Source organism: Gracilinanus agilis, chromosome 2 (assembly GCF_016433145.1).
Source record: "Gracilinanus agilis isolate LMUSP501 chromosome 2, AgileGrace, whole genome shotgun sequence".
Lineage (NCBI taxonomy): Eukaryota > Metazoa > Chordata > Mammalia > Didelphimorphia > Didelphidae > Gracilinanus > Gracilinanus agilis.
In genome coordinates this window covers 47,822,796-47,844,205 of record NC_058131.1, presented here as the reverse complement: position 1 = coordinate 47,844,205, position 21,410 = coordinate 47,822,796, and the positions used below count along the sequence as shown (strand labels likewise).

Genomic DNA, 21,410 nt, shown 5'->3' with positions numbered 1-21,410 from the left:
TTGAAGTCAAAATATTGAAACAGCAGAAGAAAATTTAAGATATCTTATGATACCTTGAAGTGAATGACTTGGGAAACAGGTCATGGAGAAAAAAAATTTAAGAATTATTACACTATCTGAATGGAGGGAGAGAGAGAGAGAGAGAGAGAGAGAGAGAGAGAGAGAGAGAGAGACAGAGAGAGAGAGAGAGAGAGAAGAAATCATAAAGCAAAAATACCCAAATCTCTTAAAACCAGAGGGAGAAGTGGAAATAGAATCCCTGATCACTCCCTTAAAGAACTGCTAAATGAAAACTCCCAGGAATATTATAAGCCAAATCCAGAGCAACCAGGTCAAATAAAAAAATACTGAAAAAATCAGAAAAAAAGGAATTCATGTGCTGAGAAACCATAGTCAGGATCAAATGTACTAAATCTATATTTATACTATATCATGTATTCTAAAAGGCAAAGGTGGTAAGTTGTTAAAAAGGTTGTAAGTTGGCTACTGCTCAAGAATAACTTAACTAGTGTTATATTGAATCTCTGGGAGCCAGGTGTCCACACTGTTGATTGACAGGTGGATCCGTTGGATATTGGAATGTTCCCAGAGGGCTGTGAGGACAGGAGAGAGCAGTTGGCCCAGGGTGGTTTAAAACACCCTGGCAGCCCTGGCTGGGGGTTCCTTTCCTTCCCTGAGACCTGGGATCTGTGGATCCTGGTCTTTTGTGGGATTGAGACTTGCAGGGCTCAACCTTGCAAGATCCTCCTGTTTGTTCCTGATAAGATCATCAACCTGTACCCAGACCATCATCTGATTCTACTGCCCCTAGATATTAGGAAATCAATCATCTTAGCTATCTAGGTTTCCCAGGGCCTGGGAGGGATCCGGGAAGTGGGCAGGAGAAGAAGAGGGTGGAAAGGGGTGGAGATCTCAAAGACTGTTTAGGCATACCATCTAGCCTACTCTGGTGTGGCTGTGGCCAGGCTGGACCAGAGAGGAACTAACCATCCTGATTCATTACTTGCCTAAAGTTTAAGGGTTTATCATTACCAAATACCTCTATCCAATCCCAATACCCCATCTTTGTTAAATACAGTCAAAGCCTTTAAAGTACCTTCCTGGAGTGGTTATTTCCTAACTTCTCTGGGTAGGGAGATACGCAGTCAGAGACAAACCGTGACCAAGCTAAAGAGCCCATTATACAATATCAATCAACCCCAGGTGGGACCTGAAGGGATGTCATCCATTGACCTGCAGGATCCTGCCTGAGCACTGTTATAAAGGAGGGAGGTGTCATATCATCCTCTCCCTCTCCATCTATACAACATCTGCATTCTAGTTTTATTTTATAACACTAGCGAAACTGAGTATAATTCTTCAGGAGAAATTAATTTTTAATGAAATAGAAGACTTCCTAATATTTTTGATGAAAAAATCAGAGCTGCATATAAATTGAGGTGAAAACATAGAAGTCAAGAGAAATGTAAAGGGACAGCCAGTGGATAGAGACAGATCTAAAGTTGGGAGCTCCTTAGTTCAAGTCTAGTCTCAGACACTTCCTAGCTATGCAACCTGGGCAAATCATTTAACCTATTTATTATATATTAGCACTTAGCGAAGAACCTGACACATAGCAGATGCTTAATCTATATTGACTGAATAAATAAATATACAGGTTTGGGGAAGGAAGGATGGGAAAAATGGTTAGTGTTCAGTCATTTAGTTGTGTCCAATTCTTCATGACCCAATTTGGGGTTTTCTTGGCAAAGATACTGGAATGGTTCACCATTTCCTTCTCCAGTTCATTTTATAGATTTGAGAAAACTGAAGCAAATAGGGTTAAGTGGCTTGCCCAAGGTCATATAGCTAGTAAGCATCTGAGACCAGATTTGAACTCAGATCTTTCTGGCTCGAGGCCCAGTGCTCTATCCTCTGCACCATGTAGCTGTCCTAAAGGGACAGATTAGTCTTAAGCAAAACAGTCTTTAAGGATCAACAAAAATATTGATAGCAGGATGTTTTTTTTGGTGGCAAAGAATTGGAAACCAAGAGGGAGTGTGGTGCCCACCAATTGGAGAATAACTGAGCAAGTTATGGTATCTATATTTGATAGAAAACTACATATTATGCTTTAAGAAATTATGAAGGGGTGATTTCAAGGACACTTGGGAAAATTTTTATAAATTGATGCAGAGAAGTGAGCAGAACCAGGAGAATGGTTTATACAATGGCAACAATATTGTAGACAAACAGTTTTGAAAGACTTAAGTATTCTGATCAGCACAATGACCAATTGCCATTCTAGATGACTTAGGATAAAACATGCTATCTACTTCTTGACAGAGAATTCCGAGTGAGACTTTTTTTGGGACATGGCTAATGTGGGATTGTTTGGCTTGACTATATTTGTAACAAGTATTTTGTTTTTCTTTTTCATTTGAGAGTGGAAAAGGTGAGAGAGGAAAAGGCAGGTTTGTATTTACCAAAAATATTAAATTTTTATTTTAAAAAATGTAAATTTAAATTAACATTTTGATTACATAAAATTGAAATTTTTTTTGCACAAACAAAATCAATGCACTTAATGTTAGAGGGGAACAAAACCCAAACATTTAAAATCTCAAATTAAACACCAAATTAGAAATACTGAAAAAATCAAAGAAGTTAATATAATTAAAGGTAAAAACAGACAAAAAAATGGACTATTAAAACGAGTAGCTGATTTTTATTTTTTAAAAACTAAAATAGACAAACCATTGATTAATTTGATTTTTTCAAAAAGAAATTTAAAAACCCAATTACTAATATCAATAATGAAAAGTATAAATATTACAATGGAAATGAAATTAGAATAATTACTAGGAGGTGCTTAATATGGGTATCATGGGGTATCAATTCCAAGAAAAAAGGTAAGTTTTTTTTTTCCCCCAAGAAGAATGTGTATAAATAGATTCACAAAACTTATGTGGAAATTTATTATTAAAATGAAAGAAAGAAAGAAAGAAAGAAAGAAAGAAAGAAAGAAAGAAAGAAAGAAAGAAAGAAAGGAAAGAAGGAAGGAAGGAAGGAAGAAAGGAAGAAAGGAAGAAAAAGATTCACAAGCCACATTATAAATTAAATCAAGTAGGGTCAAGCCAATAAGTTTATAATAAGGGTCTTCCATATTCCAGGCATTGTACTAAGCAATGGAAATGCAAAAAAAAAAAAAAAAAAAAAAAAAAAAAAAAAAAAAAAAGGCAAACCTTGAGGTTTCTGCTCTCAAGGATATCACAACCTAATAAAAAACCCAACATGGAAGTAATTGAGGAAAAAAGAAGATACTTAGAAGGTAAATTGGAGATAATCACAGAGGGAAAGCATTATCATTAAGGGGAACAGGGAAAGGCTTCTCAGAGAAGATGCGATTCTTGTTGGAACTTGAAAGAAGCCAGGAAACAGAAGAAAGGATAGAGAAAATCCCAGGCAAGTCCAACCAATTAAAGAAAAAAAAAAAAGACTAATGAAACTCAACAAAAAATTGACCACCCAAATTCTAAATTAAGACTATTTGAAATCTCAATTTATATCCACTATCATTAATGCTACACATATTACAAGTGTACATATTTGTGTATGTTGTGCCTTGCAATGTTAGCTAATGATAATATAAAGCCTTCATGATTATCACATTTAAAAACTAAGCATCTAGTATATGAGGACAAATCTCTACCATTTTCAGCAATGTTTAGTCATGCAATACTCATTTTGTTGTTTAATTGTTTTTGATTGTGCCTGACTCTTCATGAATCCATTCAGGTTTTTCTTTGACAAAGAAAATTTCATGGAACTGGGAGGCCATGAAGTATGAGGATTTCATGAGACAAGCTCTCAGGGCTGAGAAGTATTAGAGATAGAATTTGCCTTGGCTACTTGTTTTCCCCATATATGAGCCTTACTATCACTATATTCTTATTGTGTCTACTCTTTCCACAAATGCTGTATTTGTTGAAGAATATGCCTAGGCTTTTGAAGGAGTGTTTTGTAGTTCATTCTTACTATACAATCTTAGTAAATACCTTTGCTAAATAGGTAATTAGTAAATTAGTAAAAAAAATTAGTAAATACTAATTGTGTCTATTGTGATTATTATTTAGATGAGCAAAGGTAGCTCACCTCAGGGGGGCTTGGGGGCTTTAGTTAAAGAGTGGTGTTATGGATAAAATCCTGCAACCATGTTTTCATGGGTTGCAAACTGGCTGTTGCCAATATAGAACACAGAATATGGCAAAGGATCCAGGCTGGGTGCCAGGGTGACAGTTGAAGTGAGGGTATAAAAGGGGGTCCCCAGACCCCTGGCTTTACTTCTGGCTCTGATCTTCAGGGTTAGGGAGGAAAAGGGTGGCCTGGTGGTTTTGGGGTAGATTCTTTAGGCAGGTAGGAACAACTACCTTTGCTAGCCAATTTCAACAACTCTTTGGCATATCCAACAATCCTTAATATAAATAAGAAATAATTCTACTATCAAGACATCACCATCTGGCCCAGGGCTTGGCAGCCCTGGGTCAGCTACCAAGAGTATCAGAGTTGAGATTGCCCTCAAGGCTTTCTTATACTGCTGCACCTAAGAAGACTTTTCAGTGTTTCCCAAAGTCATTTAGTGATATTATTTAATCAAGATCTTAGCTTACCTCACCCACTTTCCAACTCCCTTTTACCTGATTCATTTTACTACCAATAAACCCATTTAACCTCAAGCTTAAAGATCTTTGAAGTCATTGCCTTTACCTTCATCAAGGGCCAAATTTCAAGAGCAGTCAGTTCAGATTATTAACTCTAGTTGGCAAACTTTTATTAAACAGTTAGTTTCAGGAAGTGTCAACTTCCTTCCTGGAGACTACACCAACTGTCCAATAGAATTGTTTCCAACTCCCAGGAGCAGAGGCAGAGAATCCTGATCTTAAAGGGGTCTTGGCTTTGCTAGTGAGAGAGTTCACCTGCCTCTCATTCAGCTTAGGTGCAGGAGCCCTGTTACACATACCAACTTCTACATCTGCCTAAGGGCCCCTAGGGCTGGCCTCATACCATCTACACTCCATCCCCTTGCATTGCAGTTAGCCCCTGCATTACGGTGGACATTCACATTGGACCTTGGAACCTGTAAAGATAGCCATCCCTGCCCCCCCCCCCAGACCTAGCTTGAAAAACTCAGTGCAACTAAATGCTTGTTGATTGTTGACTGACTGATTGAAAGTACCTTAGAGCCCTACTCAAACTTATTTAGTTCTTAAGCACCCTAGTTTCTATAAAGTCAAGCAAGAATGAGAAGATCCATTCTTCCAGGACTTTACCATCTTTATTCAGCTTATGAAATAATGGCATTGGCTTTGATTAAGCAAAAAGTAAGTAGTCTTCTGCCTACTTACTTTTGTTTTCTCCAAACAGCTTCATCCCTAGCTTGGTTGCAGCAAAGGTAACCCCTGCTTTTGTAGACTTGAATTTTATTTACTTGACAATTACTTAATTTAATTTACTTCTTTATTATCTTCGTGACTATTTTTGTATGGCTTCCATAATTGTGTCTAAAATACTTAGACTAAATACGTATCTAACCAAAGTTTGAAATAAAATGGTAAGGAATTGTTTAATAAATAAATTTAACAATTTGAGAATTTCCTTATAAAGTGGGGATGATACCGAAGGCAGTAGACATAAAAAAGACTAAAATAGTCCTCATTCTGCCATTGATGACATCATAGAGAATTCGGTGTGAAAAGTTAGTATTTGTTCCATAGATACCTAAAGCAGTTGTCATTTAACTTCTCATTTTTTTTATTGTCTTGCAAAACGTACTGCCATATTGGTCATTGTTGTAAGAGCAAAGTCATACATAACCAAAACCCCCAAATAAAACCAAAAATACACTGATGTGAAAGATGACTCCAAAAGTTCTTTCTCTGGAGGGGGAGAGCCTTCCCCATCATAAGTCTTATAGGATCGTCCCAGATCATTGCATGGCTGAGATTAGTCAAATTTTCCCAGATGATCATTGTCCAATATTGCCGTTATTGTGTACAATGTTCTCCCAGGTCTGCTTATTTTGTTCTGCATCATTTCCTGCAGATCTTTCCAGCTTTTTCTGAAATCATCCTGCTTATCATTTCTTATAGCACAATAGTATTTCTTCCCCAACATGGCCCACAAGGTGTTCAGCCATTCCCCAATGGATGGCCATCCCCTCAGTTTCCAATTCTTTGCCACCAGGAAAAGAGGAGCTATACATATGTGTGTACAAGTAGGTGCTTTCCCCTTTTTTAATGATCTCTTTAGGTTACAGACCCAGGAGTGGTGTTACCGGATCAGAGGACATGTCATTTCACTTTGGAGCCTTAATTTCTTCATCTGCAAAGGGAGAGGTTGGGCATAGATGCTTAAGGGCTCATCCAGACCTCAATCCTTTGATTCTACGTCCTCCAGCTCTGTCCCCTCATTCATCATTGGGCTGCTGGCTCCCTTGGCTCCCTAATATAAACTTCATTGCTTTAGGCAACCACTTCATGGTTTCATTCTACATCAGCCATTAGAGGGCAGCCTTGCTTGTAGTCTAGAAGTAAGGCAGAGCCATAACTCCAGTCATTTAAATGGTATATTCGAAATGCTACACAGTTACTTTCCAAAGTTAATGGAGAATTGATGTTACAGTTTCACGACAAAAGTTTAAGAAGTTGGCAGAGGTGGTAGACTGTAGGTATGGGACGAGATGCATCTCCTCACACAGCCAATGTGCTGATTTCTTTTGCTTAATTTGGATTTAGAATTAGAAGGACCCCAAAAGGTCATGTAGCCAAACTCTTTATTTTACAGATGAGGAGAGTGAGGCCGACAGCAGTTAGATGACTTGCCCAAGGTCATTGTCTAAGTCCGGTGTAATCATTAGGAAAAGGAAAATTCCAACCCAGGTCTCATGCCCGCTGCTTCTTTGTTGTAAGGGATAGGTGGGGTTCTTTAGGGTAAGTCTAGGATGTCATTTAGGAATGCTGGTAATAGAAAAATAGAAAAAAAGCTTCAACAAGATATATACTTTTATATTTATATTATATTTTGTTTTATATTATGTTATATACTATTTTATATCATATTATGTTTATATTTCACTTATAATTAAAGAACCAAAATATATTTCATAAGGTGTATTGGGTTTGATAGAGAGTGGGGAGAACGCCAATAGAATAGTAACACAAAGCTCATTTTAATAAACTGTGCAAAACAATAAATCCTTTCACTTGTCTGGCCCTATTAAAAAATCTCGTGACTTCTTATTTCCATTTTACAAATATAGAAACAGTCTTGAGGCTGCACAGCATGTATTAGAAAGAACTCTGGATTTGGCGTCAAAGGACCTGACTTTGAATCCCAGCTCTGCCATTTGCTACCTATGTGACCTTGGCCAAGTATCTTTCCCTCCCTGGGCCTCAGTTTCTTCATCTGTAAAGTGAAAGGGTTGGACTAGATTGATCTCAACTAGATTGACTCCCCTAGCTCTATACAGCAACCAAGGATAGAGCCTGAGTCTTTTGAATGTTAGTCCAGTAATACATTTTAATTAATCTATTCCCTCTCTATGGAAGGGAAAGAGATGAGAAAAAAAGGTATATTTTGGGTAAGGCAAGTCTCTAGTTTCCTTATACGTCAACAGTTTAGTCTAGTGGATAAACGAAAGCCCTGGTATCTAGAATTGAGACTCAGGACAGTGGCTTTGTGACCTCAAGGAAGTCACTGTTCTATTAACCGTTTTTCTCTGCTTAAAGTTGTTGTTCCTTGTGACTCCTTATAGGGTTTTCTTGGCAAAGAATATGAAGTAGTTTGCCAATTCCTTCTCCAGCTCATTTTTCAGATGAGGAAACTGAGACAAACAGGGTTAAGTGACTTGCCCAGGGTCTCCTGGCTAGTAAGTATCTGAGACCACATTTGAACTCAGGAAGATGAGTCTTCTCGAGTGCAGGTCCAACACTATCCACTATGCCACCTCTGCTTATAGTGGGGGAAGCTAAGATTTCTACTCTGAACCCTCTCAGTTGGGTGTTCTTCACTCTATTACACAGGCTCCTCATGGGAGCAATTCCTAGTGTAAAGAAGTTGATCCTCCAGTGAATTGCGGGATTAATCACGGAAATAGATCCCTTTAGGAGGTGGCACTAGAAGAGGGATATAAGAGGGCAGCTTTAAAGGGATGAAAGTCTCAAATGGAAATCATTTTAGCATAGGAGAGATATGAATATGGTTGTAGGCAGTAGGGAAAGAGCCAGTGTCAAGAGAGATTCACAAGCCATATTACAGCTCTGATCAGGTCAAGCCAGCACGTATTTATTAAATGGTTCTTGTGTAAGAAGCCCTGGGGAAAGGAGAAAAGGCAAACATAGGCTCAGCCTTCAAGGAACTCACAATCTAAGAGGGAAAACAGCATAGACAGGACTATGTTCTCCCCCCAAAAGACAGAAAGAATAAACTGGAGGTAATCCCAGAGAAAAGGCAGGTCCCTTAGAACACAGCAATATCAAAAGTTGAACAAGCTTTAGACTTTCTGATTACTCTCCCCATTCGTTACCCTTACTCCTTGACCTTTCAAAGTCACTTCAGTTGGTCCCGGTGGGAGACAGCCTAAAAGAGAAGCCCAGCTCCTGAGCAGACCCATAGACTATATAAAGGTAAAAAGGGGGTCACCCATCATTCTCCATAGAACTGGGAGAACAGAGGCACAGGCAGAGATGACTTCTACAAATTAAAGGCCCAGGACTCTGAGATAGGGAGAGATGATATGAACTGACTGAGCAGTATTGGGGCTGATGCTGTCCACCCCTTTGGACTACAGACCCCCACAGCCATAATCCTGTAATTCCTTTCTCCCATTAAACTTCCTCATGAAAGACTAAAACCTCATGCTCCCTCTGAGCATGAGGAAAATATATTTACCGTTATATACCACAAAAGCAGAAGAGCTGACAATTTCTTGACTCACCTAAGTAGCCAACCAATCAATAAACATTTATAAAGCTCTTATTATGTGCCAGACATTGAGGATCCAAAGAAAAGGAAGCCCTTGACCTCAAGGACTTCATCTTCTAAAGGGCAAGAAAACATGGACACTATATAAGATACTGCCCTTTTGGCATGTGAACATTTTAGTTGCTGAAAGGTCCAGAAAAAAAGAAAATATGTTTAAGGAAAAATGCTAGAGAAGAAACAGCAGTTCTTTTGTGATGGCAAAGAATGGGAAACTAAAGGGGTGCCCACCAATTGGGGAATGGCTAAGTGAGTATACGAATGTGATGGAATGATATTGAGCTGTAAGAAATTATGATGGGGATGGTTTCAGAGAAACTTGGGAAGAGTTTTACAAACTGATGCAGAGTGAAGAAGTAGAGCTAGGAGAACAGTACATAATAATTCAATTCAATAGTATATTGTAAAATTAAACAACTTTGAAAGACTTAGATACTCTTTTTTTTAAACCCTCATCTTCTCTCTCATAATCAATACTATGTATTGGTAAGACAGAAGAAGGGTAAGGGCTAGGCAATAAGAGTTAAGTGACTTGACAAGGATCACACAGCTAGGAAATGCCTGAGGCCAGATTTGAATCGAGGAGCTCCCGTCTCTGTGCCTGATGCTCATTATACTGAGCCACCTACCTGCCCCTGACTTAGGTATTCTTACAATCTCAATGAGCAATCATGGTTCCAGAGGGCTCTCCCTGAGAGAGAGGTAAAAGACACAACGTGTTGTGTTATTTAAAATTACTGGGGTTCTATTTGGAAGTATTGAGCCTCAAGATATGTAGTGTTTGACAAACTTCCTGTGGACATGTGGGGGACCTTGGAACTACATTTCCCATGGTCCAACAGGTTTCCTGTTTTAGATGATGTCTTCAAGGTGAGGGACAGCTTTAAATATTGGGAAGTGGCTTTGAACTTCCTCTTTTTTTGCTACCTGAGTGGGCTCGCTGGCATACAAGTCAGACAAGATGGAAGGAGATAGGTTCTGGTGGGCATTTTGAATAGATCTTAGCCAGGCGTGTGGTCAATTTATCTCTATCAGCATGGCTTTAATTAAAATACTATTTTCACTCATAAATTCAGCCTTCATCATTTTTAAAAATAACAATGTAAAATGACTTTTTTTTTTGACATGGACAATGTGGGAATTTGTTTTGATTAATTATACATGTTTTGTAACAGGTATTTTGGTGTTGTTTTCTTCTCAATTCGGGGAGTAAAAAGGAAAGAGCAGATGATTGTGGATTGAAAAAGTAAATATTGTAATAATGGTTATATCCGTATATACGTAAATAAAAACAAAATTTTAATTTAAAAAAATTCTAGTTTAGATAATCTCTAAGGGTCTTTCCTACTCTGAAATTTGGATGTGTGTGTTATATGACCAACCAGACAGCAGACTAGGCATTTTCTTTAGTTTCTCTTAAAATTTTCCCAAAATAAGTTATGATCAAGTAAAACAATTGCAGGTCTCTTCCCAGGCCAAGATGCCAAGAAACATAACATTAACAGCCAGGAAAATTAATTCCTAGCATCATGACTCAGTACCCTTTTTTTCACCAGGTCCCATGTTCTGACCAATTTCACAACTGGAACAAACTATTTATGCCCTGAGATTCACTTAGCAATGGACTTCCTGATTCTGCAATTTTTTTCAGCACACTCTGCCCCTGTCTTCCCCCCACCGTTCTGTGGCAACAAATAGCAGATCTGAATTCTAATCACCCCTCAATGGTAGGTGGGATCACACTCTGCCTGAGACATTGGTACTCAGCAGGAAAACTAAATAAGATAGAAAACTGGGTCAGAACATCAGCCTTTATAGAGGACTGCACTAGGCCTGGAGGAAAGGAAACTGGCGTTAGCTAAGACCAGTTTTGTCTGGGTAAAAAGTGAATTTCCCAAGTATGAAAAGTGAGACAGCTTTGAAGGCAAACCCCCAGGTACCTGCCATTAAAGCAGAAGGACACAGAATGTGAGAGAAAGGGAAAATATAAGAGGGTGTGTGGAGTGAGAAATTAGTGTGTTATTTTCAAATATATTAGCAATATTAATATCTCCAAAATGAATATGCCTAGGACCCCAGAGTTAGTAAAGCTGGTCTCTCAGAGACAACATCCCTGGCAGGGACTATTGCCCCACTGCATTCAGAATACCAAGCCTTCTTAATTACCTTTGGCCTGAGGAAGACAAACAGCTTGTGTCTTGACTATATTATAGAAAGTATTTTTGAGATTTGGGAATATCTTTTGAGTTTGCACTTTAAAAATGTTCAAAACCATACTCTAGTGATAAGCTTTATGAACTAGAGGCTAGGCTAATAGCTTCTTCCCTGTTCTACAACCCCCTTCCCCAGTTTCCTTCAAGTAACCCTTGGCTGCTTTAATTTGCATTTTTAGCCCCCCTCACCTCTTACCAACCCAGTCTGTGCAATTGGCATTCAAAGGGGTGCCAGCCTGAGAGAAGGCAGGTGGGCTAGAGACTCTGGAAAACACAATAGTGGTTTGTCAGATCTCCTGATCAGTCCTGCAACCAAAATGTATCTGAGTTTGTATGCAAATTAAAACCTGATTCTTTCTGACCCACGACCATTTTGCTAAAAAGTTTAATTTTAACAAAAAAATAAAAAATAAAAATAAAAGTTTAATTTGGAGGATACCTCCTTCAGGAAAGCTGGAACCAGACGAGGGTGAATGTGTAAGGATGATGTCATTTAGCCTGAGGGTTGTATTTCCTATAAATAAGGGGTTTCTCTGTAAGCTGGGGCTTTTTGTTTTGACTTTTGCCTTTGGAGCTTTTTATTTTGGGGCTGGGCTTTCTCTCTCTCTCTCTCTCTCTCTCTCTCTCTCTCTCTCTCTCTCTTTCTCTCTCTCTCTATTTCTCTGTAGAAACAGATTCTGGGTTTCTTGAATAGAGGGTAAGCCTTGAAATTTTCAAGGTCCCTTCAATTTCTACTTCACACAAGAGAAAAGACTAAAACAAAACAAAACAAAAAAGATCTTAAGAAGAAGAAACTTCAGTTAAAAACCTAGAGCACAAGAAAATAAAACTACTGGGAATATTTTAAAATAGAAGGAATAATAGCAATTACAACATCTAAATAATTGCAAATTGAACCAATACCAGATGAGACAGAGAACCCTGAATTCTTTAAATAAGCATAGAACTACAGCAGATTGTTCTCATGTGGTTGTATATGAAGATGGGATTAACTCTTCCCTGCCCATTTTTAGATTTAATCACCAAAAGCATATACACCCCACTTTTCCTTAAGTATGGCGAGATCTGTGACCCATGTGTGTGAAAGTGGGTAATGAATCAGAATTGACTGACTGGGGCAGTCCTAAGCAAAGATTTAGCTGTAATTGGCTCGCATAAAGTGGAAGGAAGGCACAGGAAGTGATGAAAAGAAATGGTCTTTAAAAGTGGCAAGAACTTCCTCTGAGAAGCTTTTTCACCTTCAACTTGACCCTGGAGGAGCTCTGGCTGAGGACTGATTTCTGTTTTTTATTAGGACTACCATGTGCGTGAGTGAAAAAGGTTGACCTCCTTTCCCTAGCTTGTTCTGGGGGTACCATCCTCTTGGAGGAGGCCTCATGGCTAAAACCCTTCCTTTGGACTCCTTTGCTGGGGCCTCTTAAACTCTGCCTGATTCTGCCCTGGTGGAGTAAATATCTACTCTCTCTGATTTTCTTACTTTCACTTTCTCCTTTTGTAAATAAACTACCATAAAAAGTTATTTGGAATTGAATCATAATTCCTGGTGACCACACTCTTATCAATTTAGTCCAACCCTTTTATTTTTACCCCTTACATTTCTGACCCTTACATGTAACAGGAAATAAGAGCCTTGAAAAACAAAATGAAAAGGAACAAATGACAAAATTTATGACCAAAATATAATAGATAATTAGGAAAATTTGAATCCATGATGGCAAGTCTCTCCAAAGAAGCAAAAGAGAGATTAACTGATTAGGAATACAAGTGTATTATGGGAAGAATAACCTAGAAGAAGAGAAACAAAAAATAATAATATTTAAAGAGCATATGATCTCCATTCAAGCTAACATTGACCTTGAAAATAGGATGCAAAGAAAGAACTAAGGAATTATAAACCTCTGAAAAGGATATGACAAATCAAAAAGCCAGAATAACACAATGGAAGATCCAATTCAAGAAATCTACCTCAAACTTCTCAACATAGAAAACAAGGCATGGACAAAAGAATCTACCTATTGCCTCCTGGAAAACAAATAAACCAATAAACCCATCCTCCTCTAAGACAATGGTGGTTAAATTGAGCAATTCAATTCTAGTGGCAAGCAACAAATTCTTCAAACAACCAAAAGAAAGACATTCAAACATAATGGAAAGGAAATTCAAAACCTACAAGATAATTCTATACTTACTAAAAGACACAGAAGAGAATGGCATATTATGTTTTGTAAAGTAAAAGAGATAAGGGAAGCAAAATAATTCAGTGGTTAGAGCACCAGGCCTGGTGACAGGAGGTCCTTAGTTCAAATATGACCTGAGACACTTCCTAGCTAGGTGACTCTGGGCAAGTCACTTAACCCCAATTGCCTGACCCTTACCACTCTTCTGCCTTGGAATCAATACATAGTATAGATTTTAAGACAGAAGGTAAGGGTAAAAAATTTTTTTTTCTTAAAGCAAAGGAGCTAAAGATGCAAATCAAAATGATGATATCCATCCTGAAACCTGAACCTAACCATCAATGAAACAAAAGCTGTATTTCCAATAAAAAAGAAACATTTGAATGGTAAGAGAGGGAGCCTGACAGCTCTGAATCACAAATACAATGAAACTTAGTAGTTATAGCCCCTGTTAGATAGGAGGTTAGAACTTAATACAAAGTGAACATTGAACATAAATCAACTCTGGAAGTTTTGAAACACAAATGGAGTTAGGATAGGATTTGAAACATAAGTATGCATAGCAAAGGGTTTGCCTAGTTTTGCTTCTTCTTGGTACCATTCATTTACTATTAACCTTTTTAAATTAAGGGGAAAAACTCATGTGAATAAATGTTTTTATTTTTAAGTATATGCATGATGTCCTACTTACATAAATTCTAACTGGTACTTTAACAATAAAAATTCTACTTAATCTCCAGATTTTGACACACTATATGGGTAAAATTCAACTAACAAAAAGAATTAGGGATTACATCAGGTTTAACCAACCTAGGGGACAATGCTTTGGACCTGCAAAAGTTAAGAACACAAATTGAAAAGTTATCTCAAAACTTTTGAGTGCCACTGAACTGTCTCTCTCACTCAATCCCCCAAAACAGAAGAAGGAGGAGTCCTGATAATTCAGGTCCAAAAAGGTTTTAAAAATGAAATAAAAAATAAAAATTCTTGGAGGAAAATAAGTTTTATGATGTCCTATTTCTTGGATTTGATCTGGTTGTCAGTTGGAATGCTTTTGCCCATGTGGTGGCCAACAGAAAGCCCAACTTTCTTGTTTTTACATTCTTCCTGCACTTCTTTTTTCATCAAGAATCCTGATTGAAAGTTGAGGTCAAAGCAGCTGCTCGGAGTAAAGGACAATGGTTTCTCTTCCCAGATGTTTTCCATACGTTTTTTCCATCTTTCCAGGATCTGAAGCCGTTCATCTGCTGGAGTGTGCCCAATGCTGTAGTTAAGTTCAGGTTCCAAGACTTGAAAGCCACAGAAATGTAGAATACCACTCTAGGAATATATAAGACATGGGAATGAGTCATAGAATGCTTTCTTTTTTCCTGTTGGAATGCATGAGGAAGGACCCAAGTTACCAGTATGTTTATAATTAAGCTGTTCTGTGAAATAATCAAGGACAGTGATGGAAAACCTTTTAGAGACTGAGTGCCCAAACTGCAACCTTCACACTGCATGTGAGCCCCTGCCTTACCCCAGACAGGGAAGGAGGAAGAGGTCCCATTGGGCTGCTGGGCAGAGGGGCAGGTGATGAGAGAAATATCCTCAGGTGATAGTGGAAGTGGGAAGGGAGTAGCCCACTCTGGCACGCTCTAGTACACATGCTGTAGGTTCATTAATATGGACGTAGGAAATCATGTCTAGTTACATCTTGGTTTCCATTGGCCTAAACTGAATGACCAGACAACTAAGTGCCCCAGACACAACTCTCTAAATAATAAATTTCAGAGAAGATGCCAAGCTTCATGGGATAAGAATTTCCAGAATACTGGAAATTCCCTAGACCAATGAAATGATAGGTTCAGTACCAGAAATTACAGTTTAGGGAGACAGAGAAAGTAGAGTTAAAGAGAGAGACAAAGAGAGCAAGAGAAAGACAGAGGGAAGATCTGAGAGACAGGGGGAAGGGCAGAGAGGGGGAAGAAAGAAGAGAGAGGAGAGAGAGAGGGAGAAGGGATGAAAGGGGAGGAAGGAGGAGATTACGAGGGGAAGGAGGAAGGAGAAATAAAAAAGAGATAGAGAGAGAGGTAGAGACAGAGAGACACAGAGAGAGATTGTGGGGAAGGAAAAGAAGAAGAGGAGAGGGAGAGGCAGAAACAGGCAGAAAGATCTGAATGTGTAATTTCCCTAGTATAGCATGTTCCCAGTGAGAAAACCCTTTCTAACAATGCAGAACAAAAGCCACTTTGTTTGCAACTTGGGTTACTGAGGAGTTGGAAGACTTGGCTAAAGTGACCAATCTGTGCTACCACTGCTAGACCTATACCAAAAAAAGATCAGAAAAATAGGACAAGGTCTCATTTGTGCCAATATACTTCTGTTTCTGCAGCCTGTATCCCCTGTTCTTTTCTCTTAATGATTCTCCTCTGGACACTGTGCCTACTCAATGATGAAAGAAACTACAAGAGCTGCTGGATGTTCCTTGACAGAAGAGAGTCTCTATGGCTTCTTTTAAGGTGCATTTTATTGTATACACCCTAAATATGAGCCACATGTATTGAGGGAGCCACAAGGCTTACAAGCTCTAAAGCCCACTCTTTTTATGAAAGGCTGCTCTTCCTATATAGGTAAAATCTAACTAACAAAAAGAATTGAGGATTATATCAGGTTTAACCAAACAATCCTTAGGACTCTGGGCGAGTTGCTTAACATACATCAGCCTGTTTCTTCATTTGTAAACCTGGGGCAATAATCTCACTTATCTCATAGGATTATTGTGAGGATTAAGTGAGATGACTTTGCAAAGTGTTTTGCCAACCTTAAAATGCTATAGAAATGCTAGCTATCAGCATTATCCTGGGTCAAGGACCAGATTTGAGCCCTAGCTTTTCCAGCTCTCCAAGATCAGCCCTAACTATGTCAGATTGTCTCCTGTCAGGATACATGGTCTTTTATATCAGAGGGCTGTGGGGAGAAAATGGGGTGTATGTATGGGTACTCCAGGACAGGGCATATGTTGGAATGAAAGAGGCTTTTGGCCAAGGAAAGAAGCAATGATATGCAGGTACGTACCACACATGGAGTTCTCCAAGATGCCACTTGTCGTTCTGCCCTCTATAAAGAAGAGCTTCCAGAGAGGATTCGTTTATTAACCCAAAATACACAGAAAATAAGGTACCTGGATTGGCCAGAGGATGATATTCATGTCCCCATGGATACCGAGTGGTGAATACATGGAGCCAGCCCCTCCGGTGGTGATGGAGAGCACAGTCTTTTTGTTCTGTGGAAGAAAAACTTCATTATCCTCCAGACCTTAGAGAGGTGATGTTGAAGGTGACAGGAGATTAATGAGGTAGCTCCAGGGAAAAGACTGCATCATCTTACCCTATGGGCTGTTTATACAACTTAACACTGTAGTACCTCCACCCTACTGAGGATGACTCTGCAGAAATAGTGACAAAGGAAATGGAGAACCAGTAGGATATGAATGGACAGGGAAGGAACGTTGTGGGTAGGTGGCAACTGAGGTCAAGACTGTTGTATTGTGTGAGTAAGTGAAGGAGAAAAAGGGAGCCCACTATCTGAAATCAATGGGGTCTGCTGTCCCCAGTGATGGTAGTATAAAATGAATATTTTTTAGAACAGTGCTCTCCAAAGTAGGAGCTGTGGACAGCTCCTTAATTGGTTTCCCCTCTCCAATTATTATTCTCAAAGGTCTGAGTCATTCCCCTACTCAGTCAACTTCAATGGCTCTCTGCTCTGATGGGTGAAATAAGAAATACCCAAGGAAACAAAGATTCTAGCTTCTGAGCATATCAGTTTATTAAAGTAGGGCAAATCAGGACCAAGCTTCTTCAGCTTGACAGTAGACCTGTTTTGTTATGCAATTGGTATGCATTACTTAATAAATTGATATTCTTGGAAGTGCAACCTTTATTTCCTCAGTTATTTCAGATTTCACCCATCACATTTTAGACTCTAGAATCAAATAGTATTTCAGCTTTATTTCATCATTTAAAAATTTCTAAGTCTACATATGAGTTTTATAATATACATATTTGACATACAAATATGTTAATGTGTGTATGATAATCAGTATAGTAATGTGCACAAATAATTTTATTTATAAATATATAATACAAATACATAACAAATATATTAGGAGTACATGTTCCTAAATAATAGGGTACTTGATCAAAAGAATTTTCAAAGTAGCAGAGCAATTATGTTTTTATGCTTGCTTCTCCAAGATACCATGGGATCAAAAGGAATCTGGAGCCAAAGACATTTGAGACAATGTCTACTATACTACAAGATCCATGAGGCCAGGAGTTATGCCTTATCAAAATTCTGTAGCTCCTCTAGTGAGAGGCCAACATTATTCAACTATTCAACAAATATTTAGTAAGGTCCTTAATAAGTATTTGTTGAGTGGATGGATTTATTCACTTAAGAAATGTTTGTTGAATTCATAAATTAGTCAACCACCAAAGCATTTATTAAGTATCAAATCTGTGCCAGGCACTATGCTAAGAACTAGGACTATGAAAACAAAAATCAAACAGCCCCTTCTTTCCCAGGGCTGCTATTTGCTGAGAGATACAACATATACATGTATAATATATAGAACAAATTGAAAGAGGGAAAAGCATTAGTGACTGAGAGGATCAGGAAAAGAATCATATAGGAAATGGTGCTTGACATGGGCCTTCAAGGAAATAAAGGCTTCTATGAGGTGGAAGTGAGGAAGGAGTTCATTCCAGGCAAGAGGAGGGTCCTTAGAAAAGGATGGTGAAGGGAGGTGGAGAGTTATGTTCAAGAAACAAGAAGGTTAGTTTGGCTAGAAAGTGGGAAGGAGAATTTATGTAATGACGTTGTGTGTAGATAGAATCCACTCCCTAAGTTTGTCCTATCCCACATCCCATTTTGTGTGCATACATTGTGTGACATATGGGCACAGAGGATAAAAGATGTTGTGCGTGAGAGGAGTGCTCTCTCTCTGGGTTGGCGTGATGTTGGAAGATGGTCAGGAGTGGGAGCTCTGGTGCCTGCTGTGCCCTTGAGGGCTTATGTGGGGTTTAGCGGCTTGTGCAGGCTTCCTGCTTCAGTTCAGGATATTATTTTAGATAGGAGATGTTTTCTATCCCTTTCCTACATTTCCCTTTTTTTTATATCTCCATTTTTATTAAAAACTTAATTGTTAAGAGCTACTAATAGACTCCTGACTTGAGAGTTAATTTTATAAATGGCCACAACAGTCTTTTTTTTAATTAATATTACATTTAATATTTTCCTTTCATTTATTACATTTGGAAAGATAAGATTAACGTTTTCAAAGAGGAGCTCATATTTTTTTCCTCAGGGAACCACTGAAATTTATTGAGTAAGGGGAATGACACAATCAGATCTCATCTTAGAGAAAATTACTTTGTCAAAGAGTAAAGACTGGATTGGAAAAGAGGAATATTTGAGACAGGGAAACTAATCAGGAGACTGCTGCAATAGTTCAGGCTAGAGGAGATAAGGACCTGAACTAAGATAGTGACTGGGAATAGAGAGGAGGTGGAAACCAGAAATGTAGAGATAGAAACAGATTTAACAATAGATGGAATATGTGAGGCAAGGGAAAATAAGGTGTTGGAGATGTTTCTGAGGTTGTAGCAGCCAAGTATTCATTTACAAGTTAAATTTAGTAAGTTTCTCCTTGAGAAGATGCACTTTTCTGGGTTTGCCCTCATATCCCCAGAGATTAGTCATATATAGCATAGGGTATGGACTACGTGTGCCTGAGCACCTGGCTAGCCTATGCTCTATATCTACCGGTAGGCCTAGTATAGCCCAGGAACATACTAAGTGCTTAAGAAATAATTGCTTATTTGATTGAATAGAATTAATACATGCTCCGTGGACATTTAATGTTCCTGGTCAGGATAAAGGTCTTAATGGAGGACTGTCTCAGTTTAATGACTCAGACTCTGGAAACAGGCCTTGGCAACTCATCTTGGTCATTGGAGAAAAGAGGCCACATCCAATACCTTGTAGTGGCCTTAGAATCTTGGACCTAGAAATTCTTAAAATTGATGACAAAGGAGAATATAGCTTTCTTGAATATAGCTTTTCTTCTCTTATGCTATTTTATGCCCAAAGCATTATTAATGTTATATTAATTGGAAACCACTATCCATACAAAAATATCTGTTCCCCCAACCCTACTGCTTTCTCCATCTCACTGTTTAACTTATAATACTTTCTAAATATTCCCCAAAAGACATGGAGGATGATTCTGATCCATAATCATCTTTAGAGCTCTCTATTCTGAGCCAGAAGGTAGCTGAAATCCAAAACACTATTAGAAAGCTAGCCCCAGCCACCTACCTTAAAGGGCCCCTTGTCATACATGTTGGCATAGGTATAGGCAAATTCTCCAATTAAAACTCTCTCAAACCAACCCTTCAGGATAGCAGGAACCCCGAACCACTGTAGTGGGAACTGAAAAACAAAATGTAAGAACAAATTGGTTAGAGGAGCAGCTAGGTGGCACAGTGCATAGGGAAGCAGGCTTGGAGTCTGGAGGGCCTAGGTTCAAATCTTACCCCAGACATTTTTCTAGCTATGTGTGATGGGGCAAAAAATGACTCAAACTGAGTGTTGTAAAATTACAAAGAACATTTAGGCCCCAAAGAAGATAGAGAAGACATCTCTCCCCATTCCTTTGTAAAATACAAGTGTGGAGTACTACATATATTGTTAAGTTGTTTTTTGGTTGCCTAGCCTTTTCCTTTCTGTCTTAGAAAATTGTTACTAAGACAGTTAAAAGGTTTTTTAAAATGTAATTGGAAAATGTTTAACAAAATAAAAATACAGTGTAACATAAATAATGTTAATTTGTGATTTTCTAAGTTAATATGCCACCTGCAGGGATTTGTTTCTACTTAAGTTTGAAACCCAAGCTCTGCATCATGCTGCCTCAGAGTGCTACCATTGAAGATATTTGGGAGTGGGACCTGTGAAGATGGGATTAACTCTCCCCTGTCTATTTTTTAGATTTTTAGCCACCAGGAATGTATACACCCCAACTTAATCCTTAAGTGGGTGGGGGGAGGTCTGTGACCCACGTATGCTACTGAGTGACAAATCAAAAATGACTGACTGCCTCCTGGGCAGCCCAAAGCAAAGGTAAAGCTGCAATTGGTCCATGTAAAAGTGGAAGGAAGGCACAGGAAGTGATGCAAAGAACTGACTTTAAAAATGGTGGTAACTTCCTGTGACCAGGTTTTGCTCCTTTGAACTTGGCCTTGGAGGGGCTCTGACTTGGGACCTCAAGCTGTTTTTATATTTTTCTTTAGAACTACCACGTGGGTGAGTGAAAAAAGCTGATTCCCTTTCTTGGTTTTTCTGGAGGTACTAGCCCCCATAGAGGCCCCTTGTCTTGAAGGAGGCCTTGTGGCTAGAACCCTTGTTTAGTTTATCTCTGGCCCACTTTTCCTGGGGGCTCTGGAGCCTTGCCTAGTTTGGACTGGGCCAGAGTTCCTCTAAGGCCAAGTTCAAAGGATCAAAAGCTGGTCACAGGAAGTTACCACCATTTTTAAAGATAGTTCTTTGTGTCACTTCCTGTGCCTTCCTTCCACTTTTACATGGACCAATTGCAGATTTAGTTTTGGTTCAGACTGCCCAGAAGGCAGTCAGTCGTTTTTGATGTGTCACTCACTAGCACATAGTGAGTGACACATAGACCTCCCCCGCCCCACTTAAGGACTAAGTGGGGGTGTATACATTCCTGGTGGCTAAAATCTGAAAAATAGAGTTAATCCCATCTTCACAGATCTCCTTGACTCCTTCAGAATAACTAGACTTTTGTTGCCTCCTAGGATCCTTTCTTTTTGACTGGAAATGTCCATTATTTAACCAGCATCAAGAAAAAAGAAAACTTTTAGACTCATTATCGTTTCCAATATTGACTCAGGCCTCTGAGTATACTCAAAGTTTGATAAAGTATCACTTTTGACTTTGAAGTTGA

General features: G+C 38.7%; 1 protein-coding gene across 1 annotated transcript in view; it reads right to left on the bottom strand.

The window, feature by feature from the left end:
• Positions 1–14,047: 14,047 nt before the first annotated feature.
• The window catches only part of NQO1 (NAD(P)H quinone dehydrogenase 1), a 45,541-nt gene continuing 38,178 nt past the window's right edge, over positions 14,048–21,410 (bottom strand). Inside the window, exons 5-7 of the mRNA XM_044659377.1 lie at positions 19,769–19,882; positions 16,572–16,673; positions 14,048–14,728 (exon numbers count right to left, since the gene is read on the bottom strand). Coding sequence (XP_044515312.1) covers positions 14,423–14,728; positions 16,572–16,673; positions 19,769–19,882 — 522 coding nt within the window. The 3' untranslated portion in view covers positions 14,048–14,422. The remainder of the gene's footprint in view (positions 14,729–16,571; positions 16,674–19,768; positions 19,883–21,410) is intronic.